At 43.4% G+C, this 26,404-nt stretch overlaps 2 protein-coding genes across 2 annotated transcripts in view; both read left to right on the top strand.

The window, feature by feature from the left end:
• The window catches only part of C19H16orf87 (chromosome 19 C16orf87 homolog), a 50,387-nt gene extending 42,890 nt beyond the window's left edge, over positions 1 to 7,497 (top strand). Inside the window, exon 5 of the mRNA XM_032778095.2 lies at positions 7,424 to 7,497. Within this exon, the coding sequence (XP_032633986.1) occupies positions 7,424 to 7,475 (52 nt within the window). The 3' untranslated portion in view covers positions 7,476 to 7,497. The remainder of the gene's footprint in view (positions 1 to 7,423) is intronic.
• VPS35 (VPS35 retromer complex component) overlaps positions 1 to 26,404 on the top strand; it is a 252,384-nt gene that overhangs the window by 101,540 nt on the left and 124,440 nt on the right. The window lies entirely within an intron of this gene.

A 26,404-nucleotide genomic window follows, 5' to 3' on the forward strand; every position in this document is an offset into this window, starting at 1 on the left:
CGCACACCGCCAACCGCGAATCCAAATTGCCTAGTGTGACCGCGTGCACTCGACTTTATACAATCTGTTTTACAAAACCAGTTTATGTAACATCGGAATAATCCGTAGTGTAGATGTACCCTTAGAGAACGACCGTTCCATGTGCTCAGCGCTAGAGCTGACCAGTGGGAGATGATCCTATTTCATGGCAATTTTTGAGGTTTTGAAATGAGTTATCGTTCTGCAGTGGAACAAAAACAAAATTTGAATGTTTTTGCAAAAATGGAGTTGTTGGTGGCTCTTTTTGGCTCAAAACCTGAGCTGTTCAATTCAAGGAGCTGAGGGTGTTCGTACATGTGTGTGTGTAGCTGTAGCATGAGGTTTTAGGGCACTAGCCTGGGATGTGGGAGACCCAGGTTTAACTCCCTCCGCTGCTGTCTGATTTTGAGAAGAGTTTTTCATCCCAGGTCACTGAATCAAGCAAAGCAGGGATTTGAACCTAGGTCTCCCACCTTCTAGGTGTGCATGCTTGCTCTCAACCTGCCCAGTGAAATCTTTATCAAAACCGCTGTGTCTCTGTGAAAAGCTTCAGCTTTGATGAAACAGCATATTTTGGCAAAAATTCATTTTGTTGAAAATGTTCCAACTAGCTGTTATCAGCACTTTCAGAAGTGGGCCCATTGTAGGAGAAAAAATTATCTGAACACATGGGTTATAGTGCTTGTGAAAGGTGCCAGTTGAAAGCACTAGCACAGTTTTATTTTATCTACAGCGCAAGTACAGCATGGGTGGAGAATGATAGTGTAAGCACTCTCCATGCTTCTCCAACCCAAAGAATGAGAAGGGGGAGGGATAGCTCAGTGGTTTGAGCATTGGCCTGCTAAACCCAGGGTTTTGAGTTCAATCCTTGAGGGGATTGCTTAGGGATGTGGGACAAAAATCAGTACTTGGTCCTGCTAGTGAAGGCAGGGGCCTGGACTTGATGACCTTTCAAAGTTCCTTCCAGTTCTAGGAAATTGGTATATCTCCAATTATTTTATTTATTATTATTATTATTATTATTAAATTTTTCCCAATGCCATATATTTCTTTGACAGACACAAGACAGATGAGATATCTTTTATTGGACCAACTTAAAAGACATTACCTCACCTATCTTGTCTATCTCATGCTCTGAGACCAAACATTTATTTCCTTGGGCTATCCTGTACCATCACTCCTTAAGATGAATGGTACTGTGCTATTGTTAGGTCCATTGCTATTTCTTATGGCCCTAGTTGCTAAATTGGAAGGTAACTTTTTTGTTAAAGTAGTTTGGTTTTCTTAAAAAAATAAAATTAAAATGTGCTAAAATATATTTCTATTAACTATCAGGCTTTCTAAAGGGATAAGTTAGTTTTATTCTCGCTCATGGTATTGTTCATGAATTACAGCCATAGCTTTCTCACAAAAGATACACCGGGTACAGGAGAATGTTATCTGTGTTGAGTAGCTGCACTATGTGTCATACTCATAATATCAATAGTTTTGTTTCTTTAACACACAAGGGGTGACTTAAATTATAACACATGAACATAAGAAACTGTTGAAATAGAACAGCTGTCTATTGTATATAGTTTAGCGACAGCTGGGGCTATCATTAAAATTACTTAGGGTCTAGTCTACAGTCAAACTTCCTAAAGGAATGAAGTTTGAAACACTAAGCTGCTTTTTTAAACCTGCTAAGCAACTTGGGCAGATTGAAAGTCAACAACTTAGAAATACGTGAAATTAAACTGAGGGTATTTTAGTATCTTTTTAATAGAGTAAAATGAAGATCCTGCATATATGAGTACTCTGTCTTCCCAGGAAACCATGCCTGATCCTTACAGGGACACACACACACACACACACACACACACACACACACACACACACACACACACACACGCTCACACACACACACACACACACACACCTGTATGTCAAACAGAAATGAATAAAAAAATAGAACATATATTCAAACAGTGGTTAACTTTTGCTAACTCTTGATGTGTGATTGCTATGTGATGGTTGTGTCAATTGACTAGTTGCTGGAGAGAAGGCAGCTTTTTTTTCCCCCCCAAGCTGTTTGTCTGCTTTTCTTCCCTAGCAATCCCAGTTTAGGCTTGCAAATTATGGAGTGACGTTGTTGTTGCTTTTACCTCAGTGATTTCTATGCTTTGGACAACAGCGAAAAAATGCAGACATTACAATTATGGGTGAGACAAGGAAGTTGAATTCAGATGTGAATTCAGATTAGGTTTTAGCAATGGTTCATCTTTCAGATTCCAGACAAATTAGGGTTTAGGTTTAGATTAGATGGTACCAAGATCTTCTGATTTAGTCTTAAGAGTTATTAGTCTAATGAAATCAGCTCACCTTCTGGTATGTGGCTATATTCCAAACTGGTTTCCTGAGGTAGGACCAAAAGATTAGCCTGTGGGCTCAGGGATTTGAATCCAGTTACCATGTCTCTGAAATTTCAAGGGGGCACAGATTTAAGAGTCTGGTAGCAGCCCACCTGCAATTTGAAAGGTTCCTAACATCTGTTACTATCACCTCATGAGGGAAGGCCTGTAGGGGTACACTGTCTCACTGGAGGGCCTCGTTCACAGAGGTGAAGTCTCATACACTGTATTGCATGCCATTGGGGCCTGAGCTAACTCTTGCTGAAGTCACTTCAGACACTTAAAGCATTTGAGGCTTGGTGGGTGCCGTGTTTGGCGCTCTAAAAAGGATGGCAGTTTCTGTTAGTGCTAATCCAAAGTGTAAGTAAACTAATCTGGTTCTTAGCAATGAGGTTATTTAAAGAAAATGGCCTTCCTTTTAGGCATCCCTCTTGCATTTCCTGCGGAGTGAGGAGTAATGGGGAAAGATGTGTCTGTAGAAGTCCCACTAGAACTCTTTCACTGCCTTAGATACCTTTGGTAGGTGCTAGAATAGATTTTGGAAATACCAGGAATGCATTGGCAGGGTATGTCACACACACAACTGGGGATTAGACTTCTATTTTTTGTTACAGTGAGATTGATTAGATGCTTCCTGGTTGAGGGAACTTGCTACACATGCACCACATTGAGTTTTTGGACTTTGTCACTTCACAGTTACGGGGAAAAAAAACTCACAAAACTGAAGTTATGGAAACCCAGGATCACTCAACATTAAAGATGAGGTGAATGATAAAGAAGTAATAGCTAATATGCAGGCTTTCTTCAAATGTCTATTGGTTTTCAAGTGAAGAAAGTCTATTAGAGTCTTAGCAGAATTCCTGCTGTGCCAAAACTGTCAGATCAGTAAACTTCTCAGAAAGTGATGAAGTTCTGTTATTGTCTCCTTTATTTCTGGTGACACAGAGAGCTTTCTGTATTAAAGGAGATAATGTGAGCCTTTACCTCAGTGGTCCCCAAATCCCCCGAGCCAGGGTCGTGAGCAGGGGTAAGGAGACAAAGGCTGGGGCCGCAGCTGGGGATGGGTCTGGGCCTGGGAGCTGGGCGCGGCCAGGGGCTAGGGGCAGGAGTGGAACCGCAGCTGGGTTGTGGTGGGGGCTGGCAGCCAGGCCCTTCGTCAGGTGCAGCTCCACTCCAGCCTTGCCCCCAGCCTTTGCCCTGGGCTGGGAGTGGAGCCTCACCGAGGCTGGGGCCGAGGCCAGGAATCAGGGACGCAGCTGGGGGTGGGACCAGAGCAGAGGTGGGAGTGGGGAGGAGCTGAGTAGCACTCCCTCCCTGGGCCATGCTGCAGCCCCCCCGGATGTTCCTCCATGCCCCCCCTAAGGGGGCACGCCCCACACTTTGTGCCCTCTAATTTACCTAGAGAAGCAAGTGTCCACTTTCTGGATGTGGCATTTTAGACATGAGAAGATATATGTTAGACTTCTTCACATCTGAATTCTTCCGTGTTGGTGCCCCAAAGAGTGGTTGTTTGTCCAGAAAAACTGCTTGTGATTTTTTGGATGGGACTAACCTTAGTTCCTTTAACTTTGATCAAGCCAGCTTATTGATTCCCAATTAGTCTCCCACTGAGCCCAGGGGTAGATTTTTGGTTGCATCTACTAACTGCATCTTCCCTTCTTAAAGCTGTCATTAAGTCCCTTTTTGGCTGACTTTGTGTAACGAATTTAATCTGTGCCAGGATTGTTCGAGAGTCTGATCCTGTAGTTTTACTCAAGGTGAATGCTAATCTGTTGAAAACTAGCTTAAAAAAATTGACCAAAATTGGCAGGGAAATATATTTTCTAGTTTGTCGGGGGGACTTACACATTGATGAATTAACTTTTTAATTTTTTAAAAAGTACATTGACACTTGATCCCATAGCTATTTTTTTAGCGATATGATCCTACAATTTAAATAGACAGTAGTATATAAAATTGGTAGGTAGGAAGCAATGATGGTGAGGTTAATTGGAAGGTGAAAATTAGGGGAAATGTAGTAAACATAACTTAAAATAAGTATTCAGGAATATATTAATCCACGGAAATGCTCAGTAGCAGTCCTGATATGGAAGAAGTGTCCCCAGGAGGGTGCAGGATTATCCAGAAATTTGGTCACTAGCCAATGTATTTGTTTGTCATTGTTGCTCCCATTTGTTTTACAAAGGTCTGAAAGGTGCCCTATCCAAAATATTTAGTTTATCTGTCTTGGTGCTGGCCAAATTATGAAGCTGGCAGCTTGTGTTGTATTGCTTACAACATTCACTGTGCTGTCTACCACCTAGAGAAAGACTCTTGTTACTTAGTAACAGGGATGTTCGCATTCACACACAGCTCATGTGTGTGCAGCTAAATGTAGTTCAGTGAAGGTTAAGGAAGTACAAGTTATACCCAGACTTCAGAACAGGAAACACATATTTTAATATCTATATTGGTTATAATGTTCAGTAGTCATGATTTCAAAACACGGGAGAATGTGGTGTGTGAAATTGTTAGTTTCTCGTAATTTTATTGGATGTTTGAAATTTGATACAAGAGAACTTTGCAGAAAAAAAATCCAGTTTTAAAAATTTCAAAAGTAAAAATACATAGTAAATAGAAAGGATGAGGGGAAAATTTTTCATTTTGAACATCTGAGAACACTTAAACATGCTGGTTACCAAATGACCTTGAAAATTTAGAATTCGTGATTTAGAAAAATCACAAAAATGGGGCACTGATCATATATCTGGAGTGATTAATGGAAGCATGAGGTATAATACAAATTTGTTTTTCCTGAGCTGAAGTTATTACTTTATGCTATTTGTCATGTTCCTACCACCTTTCTCTCCATGCATGCTTTCTTCCTACTTCTAGTTGTTCATTTTCTTTGTTGTTGTTCAATGATTAGTTTCAAGGTTTCTTTGCATGAGTTTATGGTATTTTTAAGGCGATGTTAGTGGTTTGTTCTCAGTTCTGTTTTTATGACTACAGCAACTCTTAAGGCAAACACTTTGACTTAAAGGGCCATGGAGAGATTAAAACTGTGTAACATCTTATTGAGATATCTTCTGTGTCTAAGTGAAATGAGTAATGTTTAGGGTTTAATTGGGTGAGTTCTCATTGTTAGCCAGCATGACTTGCTATGGAATTTCCTTATGTAGGAAAGGCATCAAGGGAACTGGGGTTAGAGGGAGAGGGCACAAGGGGAGAACTGTGTGTGGAAGAGAGTGGGGGATGAGTGAGAGCTGGGGAGAGAAGAGGGAACCAGACAGTAGTCTCTAATATGGTGCCACAAACACTCTTCATTGTTTTAGACAGTAGTTAGAAACTTGGAGGCAGAGGCAAGGTGAGATCAAGGACGTATTGATATGGAGAGCTGAGAGAGTCAGTCTAGGGGTTATAAGAGATGATCTGGGGAAGGTAGATACCAGAGCTAGGGTGAACTGGCAGTGGGGAGGCAGAGGATGGGAGAAAAGGAGAATTTAAGGGGGAAGAGATTGGAAGAAGACTGGGACAAGTGGGGATTTTGGGTAGGGTACAGTAGAGGGGGGCCATCTTGTGTACATTTCAGAGATCTCTGTGGTAGAAGTATGTTTGAAGAAGGGGTGTGTGTCAGAGGGAACTTGGAAGGACAAACAGAAGGGGTTTTTTGGGGAGAGAGGGAAAGCTTGAGGGATCGGGGAAGAGATAATTAGGCTGCATTCAGGGAAGGGCAAGATAGACTGCGTTGGAAGGAGGGGCAGGATTCTCCCCTATAGAATGCGCAGTAGTTCCTTCCCCAAACCTTGTGTCATCTGAGTGAGACACAGGCCATCTGGATGGAGATACGGTATCTTTCTGATGTGTCTGGGGTTCCCTCATTTGCTGGCTCCCAGGCAGTGAACTTTCCTAGGCTTTCCCTGGGTACTGTTATCTTTTGGGCATCCTCTGCCCCAAAAGAGGATTTCCCTTGTGTGGAGGTGTCTACAGAGAAGTTAATGCACCTTCAGCCTCTCACAGGTTGTCAGGATGACCATGCAGCCACCGGTAGGGGCAGGGCTGGCTCCAGGCCCCAGCACGTGAAGCCCGTGCTAGGGGCGGCATGCCGCTTGGGGCGCTCTGCAGCTTGCTGGGAGGGCGGCAGGCGGCTCCGGTGGACCTCCCGCTGGTGTGCCTGTGGAGGGTCTGCTGTCCTGTGGCTCCAGTGGAGCAGCCGCAGGCACGCCTGCGGGAGGTCCACCGGAGCCGCGGGACCAGCGGACCTTCCGCAGGCACGTCTGCGGGAGATTCACCGGAGCCATGGGACCGGCGACCAGCAGAGCACCCCTCGCTGCGTGCTGCCGTGCTTGGGGCGGTGAAATGGCTAGAGCCGGCCCTGGGTAGGGGGGTTCAGAAGTGTTTATCTTAATTAAAATAGATCCTCAAATACTTCTCACATTATATTCAGAGTGAGGAAACACAGCTTGCTAGGAAGCTTTCCAAGGGCTAGACTGAACGAAGTTAGTGATGTTCTCCTTTGAATAGATATCCAGCAGCCCAAAATCAGTTACACACTACCCCCAGCCATAACACTGGGTATCATGCCTTCTCCTATATTCCACCTAGCAAATGAAATGCGTTTACACCTCCCACAGTGGATGCAGAGCTGGGAAAATTAGATGTCACCTCTTCTACTGCCTTGATCCATTCTGAGGAGATGTAATTTTTCATTTCAGCAGTCCAGCCCTAGAATAAGCCAGACAGCAATTGTGTGGGTGCTGGATTGGTGAGGAGGCTGAAACATGACAGGAAAGACAGCCAGCTTTCCTCATTAATGTCTTCTGCACTCTCTTAACAGCACATCTTCTTACTAATTTAAATACTTTGTAACTGGTAGTCAAGGATGTGAGTGTGTGTGTGCTACTGCAGACCTAGAATGTATGCCTCCAAATTCCAGCTCCAAATGTAAAGATATTAATGAAGATAATTCCACTCATATGTACAGCATTCCACAAGCTTCGACATTTCACATGTACTTCTGTGCATCTCATTCACAGAAACCACATGTTCTGTGGTCAATCGACCATTTTAGTTAAAGGAACTCATTAACAAGTGTACTACTGTGGCTGCTGCTGTTCTGGCCAGCATCATAGCAATGAAATGAATACCTAATAAGGAACATGGTAGTTCAAGTGAGAGCCTGAGAAAATCTATTATACAACATCAATGATAGCCCATTCATTTCCCTTTCTTCTTCACCATCACTGGAAAAACCTATTACAAGACCAAGAAGAGCTGCTGTAGTATAAGAGGTAAAATATCACAGCATATGAAAAGGTCGGTCTGCACCCTTTCGCTGTGGGGCATTTTGTTTTATTTTTGGAGTATCACAGATTTTGTTTAGTTTCACGTTTTTACAGGAAGAAGTGAAGTTTCCACAGCTTGTGACGTTCCCCATTCAAAAATAACCAGCTATTGAATAACTTGTCCAGGTTATGAGAAGTACAGGAAATAACATACTTTACCATATCGACACTAGGGACTGTGCATGTCCAGGAATGTGGTTGTACCATAACCTCCCTATTATCTATACCTAAACCCCAGAAGCCTATGTCTGAAGGCAAGTAAAGGGTGAGTAAGTTAGGTAAGTACATGCCTTAGGCTGTGGCACGGCCCCATACCCTTGCCAGTTTTCAGTGTGAATGGGGGTAAGGGACATGTGCCAGGTCTCAGGTTTCAATACACCTCTACCCCCATTCCCACAATGCACTGAACCCTTTCCACTAACCCTTACCTAATCTATAAAGGTCCCTGCCCCTGTTTTCACTGGTAGTAGTGTGCTGTGCTGATCACATCACAACAGCTTTCCACTGCACTCTTTACAACTCAATACAGGTGACAATGGATCCAGCCCTGAAAGCAGCTGCCTGGCATGCCTATCATACCTGGGTGCTGATCAATGTGTGGTCAGAGTACACTGTCCTCCATGATTTCTCCTGCAGTGGCAGGAACAGTCATGTCTGCTAGGAAATTTCATGGCGACTGGAGCAGGTGGATGCTCAGAAAACTCCTGCCAACAGCTGGGAATACATAAAGCACTTGAGGCTCCTGTACAGGAGCTTAAAAGACTCCAACAGTCTCTTGAGGAAGATGTGTTGTAGATTGCCTTTGTGTGCAGCTTGACTGGGTGAACTCAAGGGCTCCCACTTCAGAGCCTGAAGTGGCTCATGATACCCTCAACCCTTGCAGCCTTGTTGTCCAAAGGGATGCTGAGGAGGACCAGAGTGAGGAGAATGCTGTCCTGAGACCATGGAGGATGCTCTGAAAGACCAGAGGTTCAGGACCATGTGATTCTGCATCTCTGGCCAGAGGAGATGGTTCAAGAATCCCTCCCCTGACAAGCCTGAGGCAGACTCCAAGCCTCAGCAGGAATCAGAACCTGAGGCTGGTAAGAAACAATGGATTCCAGGTTCTGCAGTACAAATCCCCTTTCCTTTGTGCTTAGAATCAGGCCTCTCCCATGTTGGAAGCATATTTAAAAGCAAAACAAATTATTTCCTATTGTGTTTCATTGATAAATGTAATGCAGCTCGTTGGACCCATGTGCATTCTGGGATCTTTACATTATTAGGTGGCCTGCTGCTTGTATTCTGATGTCAAAGCACAGCATTTATTGTATGTGTTCTTGTACATAGCACTATTCAGAGTTTACATTTGTTGATCTAATGAAGTCATTTCTGTACAATGGAGGAACAGCACTCGTGTAAAGGGGAAATTTTTTTTTAAATAAAATTTTTCAGCTGCCACAAGTCATGGGCTGATTTAAAAAACAAACCAAGAAAAACCCTCCACCTCCTAAAATATACTTACTTGATTATATTTGTGTTTCTGCCCTAGAGTGGAGAACTAGAGACTTGAGTGGCATAATATCTGGTCTTATGCTCCCCAGTCGCATCTGCTTCTACTTCCCTAGCCTGTCCTAATCTCACTTGCCTGTAGTCCTCTGCCTGCTGCTGTGAGGATTGCTCCCATGGAGTAGGCTGTGTGCCATTTGGCGGTACAGAATGCCGCATGGTTTCTCAAATTCTGCCCTCCATCCTTGCTCAGTGAAATTGCACCAGGTCTGCTTCCAGAAGCCTCTCCCTGGCCATGTGGGCTGGAATTGCTTTGTAAAGTCTGCTTTGCATGTAAATTAGCTGCACGTGTGTGACTGGAGCAAGATAGGCACTGAGGTGTGAAAATATGGCCTTTATGATGCTTTTAATCTGCTTTTATAGCTTGCATGCTTGTAGTTAGTTTTTTAAGTGTTTGATAGCTGGGTGGGCTTTCCCTAGTTTACTCAGCTGCAGACATAATGCCCACCCATTTTGGCATACAGAGCACTGGCAGAGTAATTCAAGAATGAGAAAACTGCCAACAATTGTAACTATTAGTAGTCTACAGGGCAAATTCATCCTTGGTATAAAGTTGCATGAGCAATAGTTACATCAGGGAGGAATCTGTCTCAGTATCAGTTATTTAAATAGAAGCAGCCTCACTGAAGGTGTCATTGCTAATATGCTTCCTTTGTGAAGCAAATAGTGAGAGCAGGATCCTGAAGGTTTAAAAATGGAATAAAGTGTGAGTGTCTTCCGGCCTGGGGGAAAATTTCCTTATGTAAGTGGATCCACAGTGTAAAATAAATATTAATTAGCTGGGGAGGCTTTCATACCTGACCTTTAACATTAATCCTTCTGAGTGAAGCAGCTATAGAAATAAGCTCATAGTGAGACTCTGACATCCAGGAATCAGTTGCTATTAGAGGATGTCTTATCTGGAAAAACTTTTCAAAACCCCCTGAATACTTGCTCTGATCAGATACCAATACTCTTTTCTCATACACAGTGCTTTTTTGCATCTGTCTGAGTTTTCTTCTGTCTGTCCTGGGAACACTGCTATATGCTGGTATCCAGTTCTAGTCTGCATGGATGGAAGCGGAATGAAAGGGTAAGTTTTGGTAGAATTTGGAAGCTGAGTTTGAGTTTGATATGGGCTTCAGAAAATTTATCAGAGCTTGAGTTTTTGGGCAGGGAGTGCTAACCTGCCTAAGGTCTGTATCTTGAATTGTGAGAGAGAACATGGGCAAAAGAACTGAACTTCTACTTGTGTATTTCTTTGCAAGCAAGTAAGTCTGCTCTGAACTATATGTAGGTGAAACCTGCTGTAGATAAAGAATGATAATAGATTATAAATTCCTTGAAGCAGGGACCATAGCTCCTGCTCAGTCTGTAGAGCGTTGAGCACATTGTCAGCACTTGGTAAGGGCCTGATCCTGGGAGGTGAGGAAAGTCACCTACAAGTACTGAATTCTCCCTCATTTCCCATTGTCTTTAGTGGGAGTTGCTTGCTAAGTGCCTCACAGCATCTGGTTCTAAAAAAACCAAACCTCTTAATCTACTTTTTTGTCCTGTATTAATCTTCACTCTGCATATCCCGTTGACCAATGTCTGCACACTTCAGTGACTAATGGAAATATCTGATACCGTGTATGAAAGAAAGAAGCTTCAGAATTTAAGGATAGCAGATTCTATGTGCATCTCTGAAAGGTGAAGGCCATATTTTTTTAGAGCAGTAACTTTGTCACTTTTGTTTTCATATTTGACACAGTAGTATCCAACATATCAAGGTTTAAGTCCCCTGTTATGATTTTTATAATAGTTTTGCATTTATTCTAGACATACTGTCTGGCTGCACATTGAATAATACATTTAAAATGGGGCGTTTTGTAATTGGCTCTTAGACTATCTACATATGAATGCCGAGAACTAAATTCTGCTCTCATTTACTTTGGTGTAAATCCAGGCAAGTTACTCTGGATTTATATAGGTGTATCTGAGAGGAAAATTTGGCCTTGTATCTGTTATCCTGTTTGCTGATCTAATACAACATGTTAAAAGGAAAATGTTGTTCATTTGGCAAAACTGGATTATTTGATTTTCTTCTGTTGCAAACTGAATGTCACTGTTATATCACTGCTTTTGTTAGTTGCTTTTAGAGTCTTTGTGTAAAGTATCCAACAGTCTGAACCACAGGAGCCAAATGGAAGGTACAAAGTAAGCTTCATGTTCAGTGTTTACAAATGTTAAAAAGGAGAAAGTGGAAAAGCTGGTGGATATGACCATCATAATTATATTCTTAATTATTAATAAAAATACTGCAGTAAAGTATCATTTTACGCTATCCTTCTGTATTTAGATCTGATAATGGAAGATTGCAGGCTGAACATTGCTTGTTCCAGTCTCTCTGCCAAATTTCCTAACGAATTCTCTTTGTCGTGCAAGCTTGCCCAGTTGGCTTGATGCTTACATGCTTCACATACCTTTGGTGCCACATTAAGTAATGTAATCTCTGTAAAATACAGAATAACAGTGCAATTGTTTGTACTCTCTCCAAATTAACTGCATTTTAATTTTCATTGTGTATCACTTGTGACGCTATAAAACACACGCTGCCTTGTATGAATAAAAACCTTGTCCTATCGTGTGTGGATGCAGGGAGCCTTTTCTCTTTCCTCGGTGCTGCAGCCAGGCAGGAATAAAACATGATGCATTTGTCCTGGACATGTGGGAAGAAACACAAGATTCAAGGGATGTGGTTTAAACTAGGATGCAACTTGATTAACTTAAATCCTCTGGGAACTACCCACCATAACTCATACAGTGCAGGTTATCATTCCTTCCCTAGTCATTTCTCTTTGGTAGAGGTCTGCCATCGGCCCCCACCCCTCACCTCTCCACAGCTTGTTCCCAGCCCATTTCTGGGATCCAGCTGCCCTCTCCTAATATGAGGGCTAGGGGGCTTGAAAAGGGGGTGTCTCCTCACTGAACCAGACATTAGGCGCCTCAATGCTGTCCCCCAACTTCTTTATGGGATGCCTCCTCCTAAATCTACTTCCAGTTCTGATTTAACAGGGAACTGGGCCCCTATCAAATGAGAACCTGCTCTGGGCACCTTTAAGGTTGTGAGGTTGCAATCCATGACTTCCCTAAAAGCTAGGACAGGGGCCGTGTTCAGCATCTTGGCTCCTGAGTGCCTGGTGTTGTCTGGCAGCAGACGTTGGGGGTAGGGAAGCATACATTGATCCTCATTTGAGCAGATGTAAGGAATGTTGCTCAGTGTGCTGTCATAGGGCCCCCTGAACTATCTCGTCCTGTCCAGGCAGAATATCTTAGGAGCTCTCCTCTTGATGGCTAATTCTCCTGTCCAGAGGACTACGGGCTAGATTTTGCCTAGATTGCAAAATATGCACCTGGGTACCAATTTGGGTTTTGGAGTTTCTGAAATTTAGTGGTGGTTCGTTTGGAGATTTTATTCTAGTGCTATCTTTAATAATAGTAATAAGAATAATATATAATAAAAATAATAGATACTAAATCCTGGGATCTCCAAAAGCTTTGTAAACTTTGTAAAGCTTTGTGAGATAGGAAGGTATTCATAACCCAGTATTACAGATGAGAAAAACAAAGCAAAGTCACATAGGAAGTCTATGACCAGATCCAGAGGCAGAGAGCCCATCTTTCCTGACTCTTCGGGTGTGTGATTTAGCTAGGAGTAAGCCGTATGGATCACAAGTCAAGATGCTATGCTGTAAATATTGCACAGTACATATGCTCCCACCCCAAGAGCTTATATTGCACCATCCAAAGTCCTAAGCAGATTTCTCCATTTGCAGGTCTCCTCAGTCCCCTTCACCTGAACATCAAAATGGCCTGTATTCTGATGTAGCTGAGCACATTGAAAAACATGCCTAGCAATGTCAAAATACAGACCATTTGCAAGACAGGCAGTGATTTTTGCACCATTTCAAGCATCCTGGACCAGTCCATCCCTTGTATATAAGGATCCTACTTTCCTCTTTCCCAATATAATCTAAGGCGGTGCTTTTCAAAGTTCATGTTGCAACCCACTACTGGGTCGCCTTGCTCAGCACCCAGGGACCCTAGCGACTCTGATCAGCACTGCCGACTGAGACGTTAAAAGTCCTGTCTTGGCTGCTTCCGGGGTACAGCGTGGTCCGTGGTGCCAGGACAGGCAGGAAGCCTGCCTCTGAACCCTAGCTGTGCCACTGATCAGGAGCCACCAGAGGTAAGTCCACGCCCCAATCCCCTGCCCCAGCTCTGAGCCCTCCCCCCAACCTGGATCCCCTCATGCACCCCAAACCCCTCATCCCCAATCCCCCTGAGCCTGCACCCCCAGCCCAGAGCCCTGACCCCTTCCTGCACCCCAAACTCCTGCCCCAGCCCAGAGCCCCCTCCCACATCCATAACCCCTCATTCCCAGCCCCACCCTGCAGGTCTCACCTCTGCACCCCAATCATCTGCCTCAGCCCTGAGCCCCTCCCACACTCCAAATCCCTTATCCCCAGCTCCATTGGCTCATGGGCGTCATCAATTTTTTTCAACTGGGTCCCCAGGAAAAAAGTTTGAAAACCACTGCTCTAAGGTAAGTAGTTTCTTACAGCGCACTCATCCAAGCAAAGATAATTGTTTGTTGTATCTGTGGTTCAGTGGGTCACAACTGAGGATGCCAAATTCAGGGCGAACTGCTGAGAAATAGGGCAAACACAACCCAAAACTGGTGGTTATTCTTTCATAAGCTATATCAAACCAGCCACAAAAGTAAACTCCTGTTTCGCCACACGAGCTAACAAGAAGTCATAAAAGCAGTTTCCTTGGGCGTTCAAGTTCTTATATCCCCACCGAAACCACTGGATTCAGAGATGAGTGGTTCTTTACAACCAGTCTCATCAAATGAAAGGGTCTTCTGATCCCAAAAGACCAGTCACACACCCAGGTCACTATATAACTTAGATTTTACCCCAAAATAACGCTGATGCCAATCCTTTAGTATCTAAAATCTAAAGGTCTATTCATAAAAAGAAAGAAAGATGAGAGTTAAAATTGGTTAAAAGAATCAAATACATACAGTAATTGCAAAGTTCTTGGTTCAGACTTCTAATAGTGATGGAATAAACTGCTGGCTTATTCACATAAGTCACATGGGCAAGTCACATGTCCAGGCATTTCACTTAGTCACAGCAGGAAATGCCATTAAGTGTAGATAGGCATCTCCCATGGTCCATTGTCTGTCAGTTAAATGTTCTTTTGATGGATCACTCAATTTGAATCCGACAAAGTGGGTATTCACCCACAAAAGCTCATGCTCCAATACCTCTGTTAGTCTATAAGGTGCCACAGGACTCTTTGCTGCTTTCAATTTGAATAGTCCCTTCACGATGTGCTGGCTAGCTACCATGTGGGTGTTACCGCATGAGCAAACATTTGAAATCCAGGTATAGGGCCAATATTCATAACTTCAAATACAAAAATGGTACATACAAATATGCATACAAATAACATAATCGTAACCTTTTCATAGACATCTTACATGCCACATTGCAAACATATAACAGTGGTTGCAACAATGATCTATATGGTCATATTTTAATCAAATAATGTCACACTTGCAAAGAGATAAAACTATTAGCTACTATAATTTATTGCATTAACAGGGAAAATGAAGCCATAGCACAGAACTGCAAGTAGATTTCAGTCATTACTTCTTTGGAACTTTCTTCTCTTCTTGGGTCTTCCAATGTCTTTTTTTCTTTGTGAAAATGTGCTGGTGGTCTTACTTTAACATTTATATAACAGTAATGTCCATAGGTCCCATCAGGATCATTGTGCTGGGCAGTGTCCAAAACCATGGAAAATATGGTCCCTGCTCCAAAAAATTTACCATCTAAAAATGTATTAAATTCTTATTAAGACAAAATAAAAGTGCAGTCATTTACTAGAGTCTCAGTTTGTTTGCATATTGGCATAAATGTACTTTTCACTTCAGTTTTGGGGAAAATGTTTAAATGAGCCTTTATGGGCCGCAAGCCGTGTGTTCACAAAATTGCTTAACACACAATGGCCATGCCTTATGAGTGCAATGCACTTGAAATAGTTCATCCCCCACATGTACTTAAATGTTAATTTACACCTGTTAAACCCCTTGACCATGAGTGATTTTGCAGGTGCAGAGCAATACTTGTCTGAGCACAGGTGTTAAATTATCGAAACCATGTGTGCAGGTGAATGTATCTGTGTGAGGAATTCTTTTGAGTGCATATATGGAGGCTGACAATTTACCCTTGTCTCCTCAATTCCTATGACATTGTTGCCCTCTAAAGTCTGAGAGCAAAATGTTCTCATGTACTGATACAATCACATTAATGTGAATACTGCATTAGTGTCTGCACTGAATGTGGGAACAATGCTAGTGAATGACAGCTGGAACCAAAGTTGCATTTTTTTACATATAGGAACAGAAAGTTAAATGGGGCAAAAACAAGAAAGCCAAATAACACTGACAGAAGTGTGTAGAGAGAGAGGACTCTTGATTGACTTCAAGTAATTTGGCCATCGTCTTCTGCTGAGTTTGTTTCCTCTCTTATCGGTGATTCAGGAAATGAGCTGCAAGGATACAGACAGAACCTAGTACTACAGATAAGGAAGTGAAATGATTGAAATGCCTGGTGTAGTGTCAGATAAGATGAAATGCTTAGTTTATCTCTCTCACAGAATTCTAGTAAGATCCAAAAAGGCTTTGCTTAATTCAGTAGAAGGCTTCAGGCTACCTGGGTTACTGCCATACAGGCTAAAAAAAAATGGGAACTTTGTATCAGGAATCTTCACTGCACAGATCCCTTTGTTTGAGCATGGGAGGATTTTGTGTGTCTGATTACATAGAAAGATTTACGGTAAGGGACTTTTAAAAAAACTTTAAATTTAGTTTTGAGATAACATTAGTCACCACAAGGACTGTCATTTTCTTAAGTACTGCGTGGGTTTGATACTATCTTCCAAATGCTGCAGTCCTTTCTTACGCAAAACTGTCACTGAAGTCAATGGGAGTAGTGCCTGACGTGGGGAAATAAACATTGTCTATTTTGCGAGGTTTAAGTAACAAACATATTGACTAGTACTAAGCAGCCATAAAATTACATGGGTGTTAATTGTTTTCATTATTGCAGCTATTTGGTTTAGAATGGATGTTATAACTGTTTGAGATTTTAGAATAAAGAAGTGGCTCATAAAAACTAAACACTTCTGCAAAAAATTACACGAGCCTGATATAATCACTGTGAGGGAAAAAAGAAATTAATCACAGACTTGGTAGGCATCACGACAGAGCATTTTTTTCTAAGTATTAGCTAAATACTCATAAATCGAGACAATCTTGTCAGTAATAGTAAATGGACCTGCCCCCTTACTTCAGCTGAAATCAAAGAAGAGTTTTACCATGGACTTAAATGAGAGCACAATCACGCTCTTATTGGAAAAAGAACAGGAGTACTTGTGGCACCTTAGAGACTAACAAATTTATTTGAGCATAAGCTTTCATGAGCTCATATACATTTGTTAGTCTGTAAGGTGCCACAAGTACTCCTGTTCTTTTTGTGGATACAGACTAACACAGCTGCTACTCTGAAACCTGCTCTTATTGGGGTAATTTTACAAACAGCCAAATTGTGTCTGGTTATTTGGCATGCTGCTAAAGGGACACAGTTAACTTGAACATGGCGTACTGAATGTCTGCAAAATGTGTACCTCATATTGTCACTTATACTATGATAACACCTAGACGCCTTTACTGAGATCAGAGTCTCATTGTGTTAGGTACTGTACAAACACTATGGCAAGAAACATGTCCTGCCCCAAATAGCTTACAATCTATAGAGACAGGGGAGACCCAGAGTAAGAGGAGAAGTGGGCACAGAGCAGTGAAATGACTTGCCAAGGTCACGCTGCAGGTTGGTGGTAGAACTGGAAGTAGACTCAGGTTTCCTGACTCCCAATCCAGTAACTTCTCCATTGGACTATGCTGCTTCTCAAACCTAGCTCGACAGTTACAAATAATGCCTAGATTCTTATAGTGGAAGGAAATTAATGGGGAAACAATATTTTACTCTGTGTTTTTTGGTTTTTTTTGACTTGACACATTTGACAGCACTTTCAATACAGTCAGTTTCACTGGTTTCAGGGTAGCAGCCGTGTTAGTCTATATCCAGAAAAAGAACAGGAGTCCTTGTGGCACCTTGGAGACTAACAAATTTATTTAAGCATAAGCTTTCACTATCTCCCTGCATAGTCAGTCAGTTTCTCCTTTGATGAAAATATTGGATGGAAATAGAAAACTCATCTGCAGGGGCAGCTGTAGCCATTTCGCCACCCCAAGCACGAGGGGCGCTCTGCTGGTTGCTGGTCCTGCGGCTCCGGTGGACCTCCCGCAGGCATCCCTGTGGAGGGTCTGCTGGTCCACCGGAGCCGTGAGACTAGCGGACCCTCCGCAGGGATGCCTGTGGGAGGTCCACCGAAGCCGCCTGCCGCCCTCCCGGCAATCGGCAGAGTGCCCCCAGCGGCATGCTGCCCCAAGCACGCACTTGGCGTGCTGGGGTCTGGAGCTGCCCCTGCTCATCTGTATATAGATTATAGATTTTTAAGGAACTTTTTAAAAAGTTGCAGGACATATTGTTTCCATGGGAGTCTAACAGAACCTAAATTGTTTCTGGACATTGTTTCAGACTGTTTGGAAGAAGTAATCAATTTATTTTGCCCGAATAGCTTTTTACAGAAGGGATTGTTAAAAATTTGCATTTATCTCATTTAACTATTTAAGCAGGTGCAGTGACATTTGAGATAATACTCCAATCTAAGTACAGTAAATATTACACATAGCATAAATATGTTTAATACCAAAGGTCAAATCCTGACCCTATTGAAGTCAAAGGCAAAACTTCCATTAACTGTAATGGAGCCAAGATTTCATCTGAAGATTTTAAGGGAATCCAGTGTGTGTAATGAATAGTGTAATGCTTTTAATGTAGCCAAAGCTATTGTGAAACATTTTTTGTCATTGGATCACTTAATCAAAGAATGATCAAGGAGATGGGTTGTTCTTGATTGCTGTGGAACTCCTTGCCAGAAGATGTTGTGAAGGCCAAGACTATAACAGGGTTAAAAAAAGAACTAGATAAATTCATGGAGTATAGGTCCATCCATGACTATTAGCCAGGATGGGCAGGGATGATGTCCCTAGCCTCCGTTTGCCAGAAGCTGGGAGTGGGTGACAGGGGATGGATTACTTGATGATTACCTGTTCTGTTCATTCCCTCTGGGCACCTGGCATTGGCCACTGTCAGAAGCCAGGATACTGGGCTGGATGAACCTTTGGTCTGACCCACTATGGCCATTCTTATGTTCTTATGCTAAAGGGCCAGCAGAGTTACACCAGTGTAACTGAAAGCAGAATTTGGACCTTTATTTTAGTGACATATACCACCCAAGTGCTTTTTCACAAGGAATGGCTAATGCTGTCTTTAAGTTGCCTATGGTAAAATCTGAGATAATTTTCTGTTAATAGACTTGTTTTAATTTCTCTTTCAGTAAAATACATGTTGAACAATGACATTACATTAAACATGAAATGTAGCATGCGATGTTTTTAAAATTATTTCTGTCAAAAAGCAATGCAAGTAAATTAAGCCAGATTTCTGAGGAATTAATTTGTATGTTTCTGATGTTAATACATAATGCAAAATATGTTAGTGAGGGCTGGTATAATCTAGGTTTTTATGCATTGAAGGAAATTGCACTTAGGGTTGTACTGAGTAAAAATTAAATTTCAGAGCTGCAGATATGTGCTCTCCTGGGGATTTTGTGGCTTGGATTTTTGTTGCTTAGAGGTAGTGTGCTGTAATGGCTAGAGAATTGGATTGGGACTTAGGAGACCTGCTTTCTACCCTCAGCTGTGGCACTGGCCTGCTGGATCACCTTGAGCAAGTCACTTCACCCCTTCTGTGCCTTAGTTCTCCCATCTGTAGACCTGGGATAATGATACTGACCTCTGTGGTAAAATTCTTTTGCATTCTGCAGATGAAAAAAGCTATAGAAGAGCTAGGTATTATTCTTATTGGCTTTCATGAATCCTAAACTGAACCAAGAATCAAAATAACTTGATTTTCTTGTCCATGGAAGCTTTTGGCTACATCACTCAGGACCACTGGTAACCTAAAGTCATATGTCCCCTACATTCATCCATTTAAAATTTTTCACATCTGAATTCATGAGATGTTAAAGGAATCTCTGCATATGGGGGAAGGTTAACACAGCATACCTAAAGAGGGTAATGCCAACCTCTGCCCTTAGATTTACGCACACAGGTCTTATTAAAGTGAATGAGATCTAATCTGAATGTAGAATTTGACCCATAGGCTGGATATTAATGCTAACCGGATCTTGGCTAATATGATACATGGTAGATTATAACTTTGGGTCTAATCCTGCACACATTGAAGCCAGTGAGGGTTTTGCAATTGACTTCAGTGGTTGCAGGATCACGCTTACTGTTTGCGTCTACTTGTCAAGAGACTGTCTCTTTCTGGTTTAGTATGTTGTGATCTGCTGAGTTGCTGCTGCTTAAATACGTGGACAGCTCAGATGACTGTTGTGCACCAGAAACTCCACATGTGGTTGGAATGTGTTTACAAAGCACCTGCAAATTGATATTATTGCACATAGATATACAGTGAAAGGTGTTTTTATGTACTGCCTGCAAGGTAATAACATGAGAGAGGGTATGTCTACACTATGGGATTATTCCGATTTTACATAAACCGGTTTTGTGAAACAGATTGTATAAAGTTGAGTGCACGCAGCCACACTCAGCATATTAATTTGGCAGTGTGCGTCCATGTACCAAAGCTAACGTTGATTTCTGGAGCATTGCACTGTGAGTAGCTATCCCGTAGCTATCCCATAGTTCCCGCAGTCTTCCCCCCCCCATTGGAGTTCTGGGTTGAGATCCCAATGCATAAACAGTGTCGCGGGTGATTCTGGGTAAATGTCATCACTCAATCCTTCCTCCGTGAAAGCAACGGCAGACAATCATTTTGCGCCCTTTTTCTCTGGATTGCCCTGGCAGACACCATAGATGGCCAACCAGGTAGCCCGTTTTGTCTGTTGTTACGCTATCCGTATGTGTACTGGTAAGCTGCTGACAAACGCGTACTGCAGGTGCTACACAGCAGCATTCGTTTGCCTTTACAAGGTAGCAGACGGTTACCATCCTTATTGCACCGTCTGCCATGCATGGTAAATTGGCATGAAATGATGACGGTTATCAGTCATTCGGTACCGTATGCTGCTGTCGTGGGTGCTCTGGCTGGCCTCGCTGAGGTTGGCCGGGCCGCATGGACAAAAATGGGAATGACTCCCGGGTCATTCCCTTCTTTATTTTTGTCTAAAAATAGTCAGTCCTGCCTAGAATATGGGGCAAGTGTACTAGAGAACCAGAGAGCACAGCCGCTCCGTGACAGAGCCCCAGAGATCCCACAGAAATGATGAGCTGCATGCCATTCTAGGGGTATCCTGCAACAACCCACAACTGTTGCTTCCCTCCTTTACCAGCCTTCCTGGACTACATGGCAGCGTCCCCATTTGTGTGATGAAGTAATAAAGAATGCAGAATAAGAAACACTGACTTTTTACGAGATAAAATGAGGAGGAGGAGCCTCCAGCTGCTATGATAGTCCAGGCAGTACAGAATCTTTTCTTTAGACATGAAAGAGGGGGGCTAATGGAGCTCAGCCTCCAGTTGCTATGATGAGGACTTTTACCAGCCATTCTGTACCATCTGCCGGGAATGACCAGGAGTCTTCCCATTTTTACCAGGCGCCCCTGCGACCTCACCAAAGCCAGCCAGGAGCACTCATGGGCTGATGATGACAATGGCAGATGGTACAATATCACTGCTATCCACCAGGAAGGGGATGCTGCTGTTCAGCGCTGCAGTGCCCGTCTACCAGCAGCATGCAGTAGACATAGGGTGACATTGAAAAAAGGTGAGAAACATTTTTTCCCCTTTTCTTTGGGGGGGAGTGTAAATTGACGACATATACCTGAAACACTGGGGAAATGTTTTTGACCCTTCAGCCGTTGGAGCTCAGGCAAGAATGCAAGTGCTTTTCAGAGACTGCGGGGCTGTGGGATAGCTGGAGTCCTTAGTACCCTCCCTCCCTCCATGAGCGTCCATTTGATTCTTTGGCTTTCCGTTACGCTTGTCACACAGCACTGTGCTGTGGCCTCTGTCTATCATAGCCCAGAGATTTTTTCAAATGCTTTGGCATTTAGTCTTCTGAAACGGAGCTCTGATAGAACAGATTTGTCTCCCCATACAGCGATCAGATCTCGTATCTCCTGTACGGTCCATACTGGAGCTCTTTTTGGATTTGGATTGCATCACCACCCGTGCTGATCAGCGCTCCACGCTGGGCAAACAGGAAATGCAATTCAAAAGTTCGCGGGGCTTTTCCTGTCTACCTGGCCAGTGCATCCGAGTTTAGGTTGTTTCCAGAGTGATCACAATGGTGCACTGTGAGATACTGCCCGGAGGCCAATACCGTCGATTTGCGGCCACACTAACCCTAATCTGACATGGCAATACCGATTTCAGCGCTATTCCTCTCGTACAGAAGGAGTACAGAAACCTGTTTAAAGAGCCCTTTATATCAATATAAACGGCCTCGTTGTGTGGACGGGTGCAGGGTTAAATCGGGTTAACCCTGCTCAATTCGGTTTAAACACGTAGTGTAGACCAGGCCGGGACTTCAGGTTTCTAAACCAGTAAACCAGCCACTAAACTGTCTCTTTTTTAAGAGAGCTTTTACAGAGATGCTGCCTTCACAGCTAGTGTTTGTGCCATGAGCACACTGACCGGCTTCCTCGTGCCTGCTCCAAACCCATCTCTCCCGCAACCTGTGCTGCTCCCTCCAAGTTCCATGATAGGTTTCTGCAATGTCCCATTGAACAATTTTTGTTGTTGTGTCTCTTTTGCCAGTGTTTGCTGACTTGCTGGGGCCAGAGGTTACGAGTACATAGCCAGCCCCTGGGTGTGGCCATTACCACCAACCTTCTAGTGGTCTGTTAGGCCTCATAGGCTTGAAGACCAGCATACTTGAAGGACTGTCTCCCACTTCCGTGTCATCACTGTTGGTGGGGGACTTGCTTCCACCATGTTGCTGTCTTTCTTCTGTTGGATGGTGTCATCCTGGGACTCTCAGGGATAGCCTTAGGGAAAATGGTGCCTTGGGAAAACTTGTATTTTGGCACCCCAGGTCCCCACTGCCTCCCTGAGCTTCCCACCCACCCATCCATTGCCCCAGGCCCCTGCTGCCTCTCCAGGCTCTCCCCCATTGCCTCTAGCCCCCACTAACTCCCTGAGCTTTCCCCCCACCATTCCTCCAGGCCCCTGCTGCCTTCCCGGGCTCCCCACCCTTCCCCCCATCGAACCCAGGTCCTGCTGCCTTCCTGGGCTGTCCCCTAATGCCCCTGGATTCCCCTGCCTCCCTGGGCTCCCTACCTGTCCCCTCATTGCCCTTGGTGCCTGCTGCCTCCCCAGGCTCTCCACCCCTTATCGCCCCTGGGCCCCACTGCCTCTCTCTCCCCCACCCCTATTGCCCCAGACTCTCTTCTGTGGCCTAGTACCCCAGACCTGCCTACTCCTTGCCTCCTGACCACAGCCCCTTCCTTACCACAGTGCCCTGAGTGATCCCCCACCCATTAGGCAGGTACGGGGGCCTCTGCTTCAAACAAAATCCCATCTTGCACTCACAGCTCACCTCTCACCCAGTGAGGAGGGATGACCTCCTGTGGCATTTGTAAACGGGCTAGCTCAGGAGCATGAACTGTTGTATAGCCAGTAACACCCCATCCTATTTGTTGGGTTGCCTGGAGCCTCCTATTAGAGATGAAAAGGTACTGTAGCATTCTGGTAGGCTCTATCTCCTATTCCATACAGCAGCCCATGTGGTATTCTGGACGGTATGCACTGTTCATTGTATCTCCCCTGCCCCAGTGCCTTATCCTCACATCATAACCTTGGAGTGTCAGGAACATGCATGGGAATCACTGGGGTGCACTCAGCCGTGGCTTGTTCATGATGCTTTCTCATGGCTTGTGATCTGACTGCATCTCCACCTTGTGTTCACAAGTGAACTGATGGAATCATTCCATGGTAAATAGCACATCCAGTTGCAACTTTTCTATCTGAGCGTATACTCTTTATGAGTTGGTCAGGGCTGTATGTGCAGAGGCAATGGACTGCTGGCTTTGCATCAGTATTGCTCCTAGGTCACCTCCTGAGGCATCATGTTGCAGCTCTAGATGCTCTATGGGGCTGTAGCATGTTAGGATTGAGAGATAGCTCAGTGGTTTGGGCATTAGCCTGCTAAACCTAGGGTTGAGTTCAATCCTTGAGGGGGGCCATTTAGGGATATGGGGCAAAAATCTGTTGGCTAATTTAATTGGGGAGTGGTCCTGCTTTGAGCTGGGGGTTGGACTAGATAATTTCCTGAGGTCTCTTCCAAGCCTGATATTCTATGGTTGGTGTCTCATTTATGATTTTCTTTGCTCTTTCAAATGCATGTTCTTGGGTCTCTGACCATTCCTGTGCTACATTGTTGTGTTAACAGTCTCAAGGGTTTAGAGGCTTCTGATAGGAGTGTGCAGAACCTGGAAAGATAGTTCTAGTTTCAGTGGATGCCTTCTCTTCGCAGTCTTGCCAGGTTCTTCTTCAGTGGATCCACCAGAGTTAATAAAATTCTGCTTTGGCAGTCTCACAGGCCACGCATGGGGGTCTATTTCCAACTTTGCCTTGACCTTTAAATATCCATCTCCTTGAAATATCTCCTTGCATTCTGTTAGAACTCTGCACAGGGCCCCTGTTGCCTGTTCTCCTTCCTCTCCCACACTGAGATTATTCTGGTGTTGTACTGTGATCAAATCCATGGCTTGCACTGCCCTGCTGCCCAGCAGTAGGTGTTACTTCTGTGTGTTAGCTACTATAAACTCCAAGTGATCATAGCTCTTGTTTCATAGCTGGCCTCAGAATGGTTTTATTGTCCATCACCAGCACTTTGTACATTTCTTTAATGTGTTTATCAGTGTTTCTAGGATTATATTGTGGCAGGCCCCACAACTCAGCTGGAATTGAATTGGTTATTGATCCAATAACATAGTTGCAAATATGGCACTTGAATGGCTGGCAGCCTTCTTCTGCAGCATGTTCATGTTTAAAGTCTTTGAATCCGCTAGAGTCACACTGCAGATATCCTTCTCCTCACTGGAAGTATCTACATCCTTCATTAGTGCATGTATTGTGGCTTTTTTCTTTCCGAGATACCTGCAACACTTTAAAGTGATTCTGTTTTTCCCACCCCTTATATCATTGCTGGCATTTTTCTTTCATATTGCTTTCCACGATACATGCATTCTCAGTCAGTCAGTCTCTGTCCTACTCCCTGATTTCCCTGAACTTGATCCCGTTCTTGTTCTGCACTAGTGGCCGTTATTGTTTTCATACTTTCCCTGGACAGTTCAGCTGCCCTTGCTATTTGGAGGCATTTCTCTAAGGTTAGATCTGTGTGTCTCAATAATCTCTCCTGTAAACTGTGATCGTATGTCCCACAAATAACCTTGTCTTTAATAGGGAATCTTTAACATGTCCTAAGTTACATTTGGACACCAGAGTTCTCAGCTCTGTAATGTAAATACGCTTCTGCTTCTTGGTTTCAAGATAAAAAAAAATTCAGTATCTCTCTGTAGTTTCACTCTGCCTCGGGTCACAGTACTCATCCATCTCCTTTATCAGCTGTTCCAGTCTTTCAGCCATTATTCTTGGAAGTAGTGTCTCATTCACTTCTTATCCTCACCTTGATCCAATTGAAATAGTAAAAAAGATTTTGCTTTCATGTTCTCCTTTTTATCCCCGATGGTCAGCTCTGGATGCAGATTCGGTTCTTGCTTCCACTGCTTTCTTGCATTTGCAAATATGTTATTTGGAAATCCAGCATTCCTGGTGGTCCTAGTCTCTCCATGCTGCCTCTGTTTCTAGTTGCTGATATGTTTACCTGTTAATTGTACTCTCTCCTGTGGTTATTGCTAGACTGATCTCTGCCACCTTGCTTCATTTACTGTGTTCTGGGTAATAACTCCATGTTTCTAAAACTCAACTGGCTCTAGAGAACTGTTTACATAGATACTGCAACTGCAGCTAGCATTCAAGCCATGTGAATATAGATTGATTTTGTGTACCTCCTCCAAACTCTTCCCTTCTGCAGCCAGTGCTCCTCCCTACAACTTCTGTGCAGGTAGCAGAAGGGACACAGAAATCAGTAATGTCAACTCCACCCACACTAAGCGCTAGCATGTGCTTGCAATGGAGCATGCTTGCAAAAGAAGACACTATGATTTTGGGTTACATATATAGATAGGCATCTTATTAGTTCCTCTCCCCATGACACTAATGAGACTGCACTTGCTTAACTCACATAAAAATAGACTAGCCCAAGTATCCAGGGGTGTATTAGAAGTTGGGTTATGACAGCACCGTCTAGTGGGTTGAGTAATGGTTAGGAACCAGGAATTCATGCATGCTGATCCCAGCTCTGAGAATGACTTTGAATATCTCTTCTGTGCCTACTCCTCCACTTGTAAAAAGAGGGATGTTAATGCTATCCAGTGTCAGAGGGAAGTTGTGAGGAGTGATTAGTGTGTACTCAGTGTTTTTAAAATGTAAAAGCCTGCACAAGCACTAAGAACTATTGTTGCTTAGGGTTTTCTGTTTTAACTGATAATATTTATTGTTTAACCACCATGGGGTATTAACTTCAAATGGGAACGAGAAAAAGGATTGTGATGCTCTGACACACATCACTGGAGCTCTAATTCAAACCAAATTCACAGCCAAAGGTTTTTAGCGCATCTGCTTTAATAAGCAACACCATAGCATTGCCTTTCTGCTGTTGCTATAGCAAGGCTTGGAGGCTGGTATGTATTTGTTTTCCCTAAACTACTCCAAAGATGACATCCTTTATTATGTTTTCTATGATTTTTTCTTTTTGTTTTTACTTGCCTAAAAGTTTGTGAAATTAGCTCCAGAACTTTTCCCGGTTT

Source organism: Chelonoidis abingdonii, chromosome 19, assembly GCF_003597395.2.
Source record: "Chelonoidis abingdonii isolate Lonesome George chromosome 19, CheloAbing_2.0, whole genome shotgun sequence".
In the NCBI taxonomy this organism is placed as follows: domain Eukaryota; kingdom Metazoa; phylum Chordata; order Testudines; family Testudinidae; genus Chelonoidis; species Chelonoidis abingdonii.